This window comes from Maylandia zebra, linkage group LG14 (assembly GCF_041146795.1).
Source record: "Maylandia zebra isolate NMK-2024a linkage group LG14, Mzebra_GT3a, whole genome shotgun sequence".
NCBI lineage: Eukaryota > Metazoa > Chordata > Actinopteri > Cichliformes > Cichlidae > Maylandia > Maylandia zebra.
The window spans coordinates 26,318,196-26,330,714 of NC_135180.1; the positions used below are offsets into that span (position 1 = coordinate 26,318,196).

At 38.2% G+C, this 12,519-nt stretch overlaps 1 protein-coding gene across 1 annotated transcript; it reads left to right on the plus strand.

The window, feature by feature from the left end:
- The first annotated feature begins 2,991 nt into the window (after positions 1-2,991).
- LOC101474214 (extracellular calcium-sensing receptor-like) lies at positions 2,992-7,174 on the plus strand. Its single transcript, XM_014408478.3, has 9 exons — positions 2,992-3,155; positions 3,453-3,747; positions 4,032-4,118; positions 4,242-4,511; positions 4,733-4,942; positions 5,041-5,316; positions 5,733-5,960; positions 6,038-6,161; positions 6,270-7,174. Exons 1-9 carry the CDS (start codon positions 3,046-3,048, stop codon positions 7,172-7,174), a joined length of 2,505 nt encoding a protein of 834 aa, XP_014263964.2. The 5' UTR covers positions 2,992-3,045.
- The last annotated feature ends 5,345 nt before the right edge of the window (positions 7,175-12,519 follow it).

Genomic DNA, 12,519 nt, shown 5'->3' on the forward strand with positions numbered 1-12,519 from the left:
CCTTCAGTGGAAGCCTCAGACACACTGCCAGACAGGAAGCTTCTTTGTCACCATTGATTCAGCTAATTTGCATACTGACTCATCTCAGAAAAAGTTGCCTTGACAAGAGAAATGCATATTTAACCCTTTAAGACCTACCATAGAACCAAGTCCGCCAGAGCTTATATTATATTTTTACATGTTGCAGTGCCATTTTTGGGAGCATTTCAAGTTGATATACATCAATACAACCATTATAGCCCAAAATTTAATAATATGTCTGCATTAAGTGCATAGTAATTACATACATTGCAAAAAAGTGCAATAAACTACAAAAAAATTGAAAATCATTTTTGTTTTTTTAACATATATTTCTTGTTAGAGAAATTTAAGAGGCTTATCCCTCAAAACTGTAAGTACAAAAAAGTTGCACAAAATAGTTTCCCACCACAGGAAATTTATTTTAAGTGTCTTCATAGTTTTATTTTTGAAATACACCAATTTTTAGCAGTGCTACCGGGATTTAAAAATAGTTACGCAAAACGGAGCGTGCCCGCTCCGACCGGCTTTAAAGGGTTTAAACATTACCACATTATTGAATTATTTTTACTTTCTACAGTAATCACTTCTTTTGGTCAATCGGCACTATTATAAAAACTAATTTAAGCTTTTAATCACTGGTTTATCCTTTTTTCCTTTTTCACAAAAGTGACTGTATTATCATGGAACTTCCCTGAGTTATTTCTGAACTTCAAGCTTTAAGTGTGTTAAATCTACACCATTTAGCATTTAAGTCATGTATTCACATTCATGAATGTAAGCATGTCTCTTTATTGCGTGTATGTATTTGTATTCAGATTAATATTGAGTGTAAGCTGATCTTCATTGCATATTTGTTTTATAATCAGATTTAATTCATGCATCTTTGTGCTGAGCTGTGGATTCAAACTGTCTCACTTCTGATTCTCTCCAAAAATAATTTTACATGTGACAATTTGTATATGTGTCTTTTCTATTCATTCATGCAACTGTTAGTTTATTTATTTCTTTATCTCTCTCTCTCTCTCTTTTTTTTACCTTTCTGTTGTTATGCTGTGGACATTTCTAAACCTCCATGAGTTCAGTCTCAATCTTCAATCCAATTTCCCATATGCTTTCACTGTATTACGTCTAGGTTCACCTCTCACTGGTCCTCGTCCCTGTTCTCACAGTTTCCTGTGTGGCCTCCCAAATCAAACACAGGCCAAAATCAGCTGTTTCTTCTCTCCATTCCTTCTCTCTTGATCTTTTCAGTCTTTTCTTTGAGGTTAACTCCCAGCATGGCAAATATGAAACTCAGTGTCCAGTGCTGTCCAGTGCGTTCACACTCTTGTCACTGTTGAAGTGCATGTTCCATCCACAATAGTATTCATACATGCTGCTTGACCCTTCAGTATTTTACATCAGTTGCACTGTCTTTTTTGCCTGCTGTTAATTCTTCTTCGTCCACGGTGTTGTTCTGTCTGTCTTCTGTCTTCATCAGGAGATTCACACAATGAGATTTCCTGAATTGTTTTTTAAATGCTGTCTCTCACAGTGGCAATGCACCTACAATGTGAATTTCAGACCCCTCCATGATTTCTAAGTGGGAGAACTGACCTACTGCCGCACACTCTGGTTTAACTGCTGTACTATGGAGGACGAGGAAACTGCAGCGGGTGGTGAGGGTGGCAGAGCGGACAATTGGCACTTCACTTTACTGCTTAAATTTAATTAAAAAATTTGATTTTATTGTTTTAATTTAATTTTAATTAATATTATTTATTTATGTATTTTTAATTTGTTATTGTATCATATTTTTTGTCATGTCAAGTGTACAGCACTTTGTTTTCGGCTGGGAGTTGTCTGAAAGTGCTATGTAACTTAACTGCTTGCTTGTTTACCACCCACCTGTCATGCCTTGTTAGCCTCTAACTCAGGGATGTGAAAATCATTTTACATTGATAAATGTGTAAAATTACAGAGAAGGTTCTGGTAGCTTAACGCCCAGAGTGTCCTGTATTTTTGACACATAACAGTTTTCTTTATTGATGTCTTTTTAAATCAAAATTTCTATATCAGAGAGATACAAACAGGAACCTATAGAAACCTATCTATTACTTAATTAATTTGGTATAGTATGGATGGCTTCCGGGGAGTAGGAAAAGCTGTAAAACCAAAAAAAATTCTTTTAAAAGTCCACAAATGTATACATTTATGGACGACATATTTTCCAACCCTGACCAGTGGGCTGATTGGAATATTTGCCAGGTTGATTATGGCCACCAAGTCTTACGCTTAACACCCCTGGTCTAACTCATCCATCAGATGGGCTCAGGAAATAGAAACAAATACCTTTGCACAGTGAAGTTTACTTAGTGTGTCATTCAAAAAAATTTATAAATAAAAACTAAAACCCTCCGCAAATCACCGGCTTGCTGCAATGGAGGGATTTGTATGATCCTGTGAACTCAGGGGCTATGCTATTTTATTGCCTACTGGTAGGGTTTCCCAAGGCAACCTAGCCCTGGGTGAGATGCCAGATTAAGACTGATTCAGTTGACCCCTATGATAGGAATCAAGGGATCAGTCTACCCTGCCTGGGCCCCACTCTGGAGCCAGGCCTGGGGGAAGGCGCTTGAATGAGAATATCTGGTGTCTTAGTCTTGAGCACAAAAAACCCTGTTTCTTTTGTTTTGTGTGTGCTACAAAACATTCCACACACACAACATGCTCACGGTGTTACCTAAGCCTACCTGGATACAACAACAGTATATGACCAAATGTATTTGAGGCCCACCCCTTTCTTCATCTTTTTCCCTGATGGGCGTTATAAAAGAATAGTCAACACAGCATGCTATTAAAAGGGAATGGGAAAGTAATAAAATGCCACAACTAGGCTCAAAAAACCAGAAAGCTGTCATGTGTTCATTTTTACAAACCAATTTAGTCCTGGTCATTTTATTGTATTCCTACTTCACTCATACTGTATCCTCTTCTTTGTTTCCCTCCTCGTGTCAGCTGCAGGGACAATTTCATCTAAATGGAATGAACAAGGTTGGAGATATCATTCTGGGTGGACTGTTTCCAGTCCACTTTTTCTCAAGTGTTCCTCATCCATCTTTTACCTCAGAGCCACAACAGCCTACTTGCCATGGGTAAGTATGACAGGAAAACAGCACAAAAAAACCCCAGAACAACTTAATGCCAATATGTGGGTTAATGCATAAAATGCATACATTTTATGCGTGTATGCATGCATAAAATGCATACTAATGCATACATTTTATGCATTAGTGCATACATAAATAAGTCATGTATATTGAATGGGGAATCTTCTTGATTTTTCAAATAAAATATCTCATAAATTATTATTCAGGTTTCTTAATTTTTTGTATAAGTCATTTTGCAACATTTTTCCTGATATATTTTTTAATTTAAATTTATTTTGTTAGTTTCTATGTACAAGGATTTAGGCAGGCACAAACCATGGCATTTGCTATTGATGAAATCAACAGAAATGCCAATCTGTTACCTAATGTGACTCTGGGATACACTCTTTATGACAACTGTGTTGAACTTGGAATTGGATTCCGTGGAGCATTATCATTAGCCGGCGGTCAAGAGGAGCAGATTGTATCAAATGGTACATGTACTGGAAATCCTCCTGTTCTAGGGATTGTGGGTGATTCTTCCTCTACACCTTCTATTGCCATCTCCAGTGTCTTAGGTTTATACCGAGTACCGATAGTAAGTTATCAGTTTAACTATACCATATTATTGTTGTATGACTTTAGATATTTTTCAGTGTTTGTATATACTGACTTAATTGTAAATTTAATGACAAGAACAATGTACAATATACAGTCTTTGTTTTTCACACGTGAGTTATTTTGCCACATTTTCCTGTTTGAGTGACAGTTATTGATTTAATTGTAAATTTAATGACAAGACCAATGTACGCAATACCCAGTTTAAAGGAGGCAGTAAAGACTTTGAATATTTCTAAAATATATTGTCTGTATCTTTCACAGGTGAGTTATTTTGCCACATGTTCTTGTTTGAGTGACCATCGAAAATATCCATCCTTCTTTAGGACGATTCCAAGTGATGCTTTCCAGGTGAAAATCAATCAGCAGAATTATTACAATTGCCAGTAGATGATGAGCAGCTAATCCACTAAAATTTTTCTTATTATCTATGCTCTCATGTTTTCTCATGTTTCTCATGTTGCTTTCACTTAGGTACGTGCTATAATTAAAATTCTAAAACATTTTGGCTGGACTTGGGCAGGTCTGCTTATCAGTGATGATGATTATGGACGCCACGCTGCCAGATCCTTACAATTCGAGCTAAGTTTGTCTGGTGAAGGGTGCCTAGACTACATTGAAGTTTTACCTTGGGACAAAGACACAGATGAACTCAGGAGGATTGTGAATGTGATGAAAAAATCAACAGCTCGTGTGGTCATTGCCTTTGTACATGAGAGTCACATGATAAACCTTATGGAAGAGGTGAAGTTTAAAAGAAAACTTGATTATTTCTTGTTATAAAGATCTGTATCTATACACTGTGTAAAAGATGTATTATGTCTTTAAATGAATGACTACAGAAACGTAAAGAAACAATTTATAACATATAACAATTTATAGCAAATACCTAAGTTGGATGTTAATGTCACAAAAGTAGGGGATAGTTACATCACTTTTTGCATTTGGTAAAATATAATGCACAGGTAGTAAAGGAGAATGTAACAAGTCTACAGTGGATGGCCAGTGAAGGCTGGACAGCAACAGCTGGTGTGCTCCAAACACCTCAGTTCATGCCATACCTGGGTGGTACACTGGGCATTGCTATTCGTCGAGGAGAAATACCAGGGCTCAGGGAATTCCTATTACAAATACGTCCTGACCTACATCACAACAATAACAATGGAAATAGCATGGTGGGAGTTGAAATGTTACCGTGATGTTGACAAGAATTTCATTATGCCATGTTTTTTTAAATGGAAAAGAAAAAACAGTTGTCAACAATATATTTCAGGTGAATCAGTTTTGGGAATTTACATTTCAGTGCAGATTTGCACCAGCTCCAGCAGGCTGGCTGGAAGGTGGAGGTGCACTATGCACTGGACAGGAAGATCTAGAAAATGTGAACACTGAGATCTTGGACATTTCCAACCTCCGGCCTGAGTATAATGTGTATAAAGCTGTTTATGCCCTGGCATATTCCCTTGATGACATGCTGCAGCGCAACCCAGGAAGAGGGCCTTTCAGTAGGCAAAGCTGTGCCACTTTGCAATCACTGCAGCCATGGCAGGTGTGATATGAATTTACACACTATGTTAATTAGATATCAATCTATGAGTAAATTATTTGATCTGTAATTACTTTCAGAACAAAATTCACCCTGTATGACTGAAAGCAGGGTGATTAAATTAATTATGAAAAAGCTGAAGTCAGCTAAATGAGTTTTCAATATTTCTGAGTAAAAGAAATGTTTAATATATTTAGATCAGAGCACTTTAACGAGTATGCATGTAATGTATCATTAGAGTTCTTGAAATTGTTAAAGATATTGCATATTAAGGAGCCCTCTTTAATATACAATTTGATTTTATTACGTTTATATGTATAGGTATAATAGGTATAATATTCCATTTCGCTATCAAATAGAGGGTGCCACTGTTTGGATTGTTAAAAATAATTTATTTCTTATGAATCCCTTTTTAACAGCTTCTTTATTACTTGGAAAGGGTAAATTTCACCACTCCATTTGGGGATCAAGTGTCATTTGACGAAAATGGTGATGTGGTGCCAATTTATGATGTGATGAACTGGTTGTGGCTCCCTGATGGAAGCACTGAAGTTCAGAATGTGGGTGAGGTTAAGAGTTCAGCTTTATACGGGGAAGAACTCATACTTGATGAAGACAAGATTTTCTGGAACTTTATTTCAAAAAAGGTTATGTGTTTTTCTGATTTTTATATTTTGTCAGTTGTACAGTATATTTATATGTAATATTTGATTTCATCCAATAGCCACCTCGATCAGTATGCAGTGAAAGCTGTCTTTCTGGTACCCACATGGTGAGAAAGAAGGGGGAACCCAAATGCTGTTTCGACTGCATCCCTTGTTCTGAGGGAAAAGTCACTAATGAGACCAGTAAGGTGTTTTGTTTTGTTTTCAGCACGATATATTTATTTTCATTCATATTAAAAATAGTATGCATTTCACCATCTTCCGCTTTCTTGATCTTTCTCCTTTTGCCAGACTCCTTGGAGTGCACCAGTTGTCCAGAGGATTTTTGGTCAAACCCCCAGCGTGACCACTGCGTTCCCAAGAAGACAGAGTTTCTGTCCTACCATGAGCCTCTGGGTATTTGTCTGACAGCTACCTCACTGCTGGGCACATGTATATGTGCTGTTGTTCTAGGGATCTTTATCTACCATCACAGAACACCTATAATACGTGCCAATAATTCAGAACTTAGTTTCCAGGTACTGCTGTCACTCAAGTTGTGCTTTCTTTGTTCACTGCTGTTCATTGGACGACCCAGACTGTGGACATGCCAACTCAGGCATGCAGCATTTGGCATCAGCTTTGTGCTGTGTGTCTCATGCATCCTGGTAAAAACCATGGTTGTTCTGGCTGTGTTCAAAGCCTCCAAGCCAGGAGGGGGAACCAGTCTGAAGTGGTTTGGTGCAATGCAGCAGAGAGGAACAGTTCTGTTTCTTACATCTATTCAGGCAGCCATTTGCACTACCTGGCTTGTTTCTTCCTCTCCAACTCCACATAAAAACACCCAATACCAAAATGATAAGATTGTTTATGAGTGTGCATTTGGGTCCACTGTGGGTTTTGCAGTGTTATTGGGTTATATTGGTATACTGGCTTTCCTCAGTTTTTTAATTGCATTCCTGGTAAGGAATCTCCCTGACAGTTTTAATGAGGCCAAGCTCATCACATTCAGCATGCTGATCTTCTGTGCTGTGTGGGTGGCCTTTGTTCCTGTCTATATCAGCTCACCAGGAAATTATGCAGATGCAGTGGAGGTATTTGCTATCCTGGCCTCAAGTTTTGGACTCTTGATCACACTGTTTGGACCTAAATGTTACATAATCCTGTTGAGACCAGAACTGAACACGAAAAAAGCTATAATGGGTCGTGGCACTTAGTCATAAACATTTTTCCTCACAGGTTAGAAAAGTAGCTTTACAGTATAATAGAAATGGGAAAGGCTTCAGAAGTTTCTGCCAACAAATAGAGATTTGGAAGAGGTGTAATTTAGTGGGTATGTCTGTGAAGGTTCTCAGTCATCCAGGTCATCGTAGTTTAAGGAGCTTGGAAAGAAAGGTGTCTGGACTTTATTAAGTTGCTTGAAGACGTTTCATCTCTCATCCGAGAAGCCGCTTTTCTTTCCAAGCTCCTTAGGTTCAGTGAGTATTTTTTTATTGTACACACTGAGCATTTTCACTTAAAATCTTCTTAAATCATCTTAAAAGTCTTCATGTTTATCTTGAATACAAATAAACTACTCAGAAAATTAAGAGAACCCTTGAATGAACAAATGAATGTTGATGAATGAAATATTACTAAAGTTGACAGTCTTTACTTATATACATTGTGTAATTTATTAAGAACAAAATGAAGCACTCAGTAAAAACCATAATCATCAATCCTTTAACCCTTTAAGACTGTCAGAGATTTACAGTTAACAAACAGTCAGGTGAATAAACAACAATGAGACACTTGAGATAGTTAACGTGCTGCATGGGTGAACTACTCAGAGAGCAATCACCCCGAACTGCAGTATTCGTTTATTTTTATAGGTTACATCGTCAATATGCAAATATAATCACATTTCCTGTTACGCAGGTCCTGATGCTGTCTGTGTGAAAGCTGTGTGTGTAAGCTGTATGTGTGTGTGTCACAAAGTATGTGTGTTGCAAGTCAATTTCTAAGAATAATATAATGCAAGTCAACTTCTGCGGATATGTATTTCTGGACTGGTCTCTTGTCAGTGTCGCAGGGACAGCTTCCTGTTTCAACAGAAAACTGTGTCTGGTGAAATATGTGTAACATAACTTTTGAAGCATAATCAAATAAAACAATAAAAATTCCTTAACATTCCCTCCTGATGTTAAAATATTTCACCACTTAATCATACTTTATTATCAGCCAACAATCACTTGCTTTCAACACTTTCAATTGTAGCATCATTCAGTATGTGTGAGTGTGTGTATTCCTATACTAAATCTTCTTCGTCCGGTTCATCTTCTTGTGGCAGTCCAACATAGGTGATTACTGTGGCCTGTACCATCTTGCCAATCATTGATCTGATACAGGGTAGAATGCATGTAGAGAACATGCAAAGCAATAAAAGAAGAACTCCTATCAAGACAAGTCCTTTGATCACGAGGGTCGTCCAGCCGCCGCTCAGTAGCCAGGTCAGCCAGTCCTCTGTGTTCATGACATAGTCTTGTTGCTGTGCATTACTCAGTTGTCGTAACTTCTCCAGGGCGGTGGTCATGGTCAAGGAATGCACGTTATCTGGAATATAGGTGCAGCAAGTGGTGTTGAATAAGACACAGAGACCCCCTCTCTCAGCGAGAATCATGTCCAGGGCGACTCTGTGTTGCATGACCACTATTCTGATCGCGTCGATTTCCTCATTCTGAGCCTTGTTTTATCCATGTTGAGCTGTTCAGGAAAAGTCCAAATCGGTAGTCAAGAGTCTCGATTCTTAGCATGTTTTTTCCATTCCCGATCCATGGGAAAAGTGAGTGCAGGACTTTCTGTCCGGTGGTCCACAACTTGAACTCCGCTGTTGCCGTATGCGAAGGTGAAACACATTGGATGTTGTATTCCTGGTTCCCTCCTGACGTTGAAAGATTTTCCCTTGTCATTGGTCGCATTCAGGTGTACCCAGTATTGGTCATCACAGCTGTAGTTCCAGTCTGAGACCTCTGGCGCACAAGAAACTACCTCATTAGGTTTAAAGTTGATCAGTGTTCCATTACACCGTCGCAGGTCGATTTTTGTGACTTGTCTTTTTAACTCAAGCTCGAAGGCGAAGATGTCTTCGGGGGAAAATGTTCCGCTGGTGGCTTTGTAGAATATACATAGGGCTTCGGAAAGGCTGGGTGATTTTCCATATAGGGTGGCTTGCATTGCTGTTGTTGGGAGGTGAGAACAGACGTAGCAGCCAGTGTGGTTGTCTTCTGTATGTACTCGGTTGTAGACGTACCGGTTCCAGGCATTGTTCAGTCAGGGGTGGTTGTGCTCTTTGTCCATATCCTTTAGGTGTAAGTTGTCATATGACCATTTCTTCTGCAGGTGGTGCTGTGGGTCCTCGTCTGTCCAGGTGAGTATCAGTAGGCTCACTAGGAGCGCAATGCCAGCCACTATGAGGACAAGGTTCTTCATGATGACCAGGCACACCCGGGCTCCAGGTGAGTAGACCACTGGCGAGAAGACAAAAGGGCGGGATATACCCAAACAGCCCTTTCGTCCACCAGGGAACACCTAGGAGTCAGGGGAACCGGCGTCTATGCTTGTGTTGTCACTCACTTTTTTGCAGTGGCTTCGGTGGATCCAATCACCTGGTTGCAACCTGCAAAACACTGGAGAGAATCTCTTTATTCTCAAATAATTTAGTCATCCACTCTGCTAGGGTGGTTTCTCTTATAGACTTATTAATAGGCTCACCAGTGAGAGGCAGCGGAAATTGCCTCCCATGAACGATTTCAAAGGGTGTGAGCTTTTGCGAACCCTGGGTTAGTCGCATCCACATCTTCACCAGGCCCAAACACTCAGGCCTTTGTCTGATTTTATCAGAGTAGGAATAAAATGGTTGCATAAACATTTTGCTACTGAGATTACATCTGCTCTTTTTACTGGATAGATTTCTGGCCATTTTGAGAACACATCCACAATTACTAGAGCGTATTTTGATGTTTGACATTCGTTCAGTTCAATAAAATCCATGTGGATTGTGTGAAATGGGTGCGGTGGTGTTGGGGAAAAGCCTCTTTTAGGCCTGAGGTTTCCCTGTGCATTATGTTTCTGGCAAATCATGCATGTTCTGATAAACTCTTGTGCTGAAGCTTCAAAATTTTGAGTATAGAAGTGTTTGGGGAGGATACTCATCATTCCACCCCTTGACAAATGCTTTAAGCTATTTGTCACTAATGCTGCTGTCTTGTGTAGCAATTTTGTAGCCGTGCTCCACACTTTAGCCATTTCTTTCGCTCCGCTATAGGAGCGGCTTCCTATTCATCTCTAAGTACATCAAGTGGTATTAGCTGTGAAGTTTCAGACATTAAAGTTCATATTGGTTGCTGTGCGGCCTTCTTTGCGGCTTGGCCTGCGAAGTTATTGCCTTTAGTAACCTCTGAATTACCTTTTGTGGTGTGCAATGCATATTGACTGTCAGTGTGAATATATATATCTTGACCTTTGCGCAGCATGCACGTATGATAGCCGTTAGTTCTGCACTCTGTGCCGAAAAAGAGGAAGTTAGGGCTTTACTTCTATAACTGTTTTTAGATGCAGAGCCATCTACAAAACGTCTGCGAATGTAGACTGTGGTACTGTGGTAAACTGTAAATATCACTTCTCTGTTTCGTTTCCTCTTCTAGCTTCTTTAGACAGCAGTGCGCGTCTGCAATGCAAGTTTCAGAACATTAAATGCTTTTTCTGCTTCTGGGGTCCATTCTATTTTATCTTTCAGTGCTTGATTTTTTCCATAAATTAAGTTTTGCAATGGACCAGCCAACAGAGCATATGCAGGTATCCAGCATCTGCAAAAATTGCAGAGACCTAAATAACTCATCATTTGTTGTTTTGTGAGCGGTTTTTTGTAGCATTTTGCACCGCTAGTTTTCTGCTGTCTAATAGCTGTCTGCCTTGTCCTGTCAGTCTGTGGCCAAGGTACGTGACCTCTTTGCTCTAAGGTCATGTACTAGCCGATATTTCCCCGTGTTTGCTTTTTTTTTTTTTTTTTTTTACTGGGAAAATCGGAGTATTACATGTTGCTTCAGTTGTTTTTATTAAAAGGCCTATTGTTAAAATACTGCACGCTTTTTCTTCTCTATAGATGCAACATTACATTTTCACTTAAGGCATGTTTAAATAATTTCTTGTTTCTCAAAGAATTCACACATTTCACTCATCTTACATATTTCAACTTTGAAGTTAAAGTTTTCTTATTTCATCTCTCTCTCTCTACATATATATATATATATATATCTATATATATATAGATATATATATATATATTTAAACTTTGAATTGCTCACAGTTTACAGCTCTAAAACTGGGCATTTGTAAATCATATGCCTAATCACTATGTGTCACTGTGATCCAGAAGTATTGCCACAAATTTGTTTCCAAACCAACAAAATAAAATAATCAAATAAAACAAAAAACACAAAAAAACATATATGAGTCAGGACACAAAAAGAAAAATGCTGCTACTGAAACAGAGCAGAAGTGTGAGGGAAAACTGAGCTCACATTCTATCACTCATACAAATAGCAAGCTGTTCTTCATTGCGCATGTTTGTGTTCTTGCTTGTCCTTGTAAGGTTAATGCATTTTCTGCTTGTCCAGGTCTGTTTTGCTCCTGAAGAAACACAACTAAGACATTTTCATTATTATCCTGAGTACTTAAACTACCCGTTTCCCTCTCTCTGGTCAGAAATACCAACTTATGTTATGTGTATAAGTGTAAGCAGGTCTTCATTACTTTTCCTATGCATGTTAATGTTCAGTGAGTGTAAGCTGCTTTCTTCATTGCCTCTGCATGTTATAATCAGGTGTAATTCATGCATCTTTTCACTGATTTCTTAATTCAAAACCATCTCACTTCTGATTCTTTCCAAAAATAATTTCACATGTAACAATTTGTGTATGTGTGTTTTCTATTCATTGACAGACAGCTCCCTGTGCTGTCCTTTATGCAGCTTCTGTTCTAAAAACAAATAAATAAAAATGTTTAACTCGCTCATTAGCTTAGTAGTGTCCACATATTTAATTCAGCTTCTCAATCTTGTAGCTTTAGCTGTCATCTACAGGGTTTGGCTTATTAGTTGTCATTATAAATGTGCTCTACATCTCAGTAATATTTATCTAGGATAAATGACAGATTTTCAAGCAGGTTAAGTAGTGCCTCTATGCACTTAATTGGTTTAGATATTGCCTTTATTTTCTTCATCTCATATGTCATTATACTGAGTTTGAGCAAACCTTAAGCTTGATGCAGACTACTTCATATCAATTATCCATCTCACATCATACTGACTAGGATACTTCTTGTCATTAATATTATATTTTTATTAATATTATCATCTTTTTCTTACTATATAATAACAACAGTATATTACAACATTTTATCAGTGTAAATCACTATACTACTACTGAGCCAATTTAATAGTTAGGATCATCTTACTCAGCAAACAGATAATTTAGAATTCATCCGTACAAATTTGCTTTTTCTCTGAACAGGTTTGTACCTACTT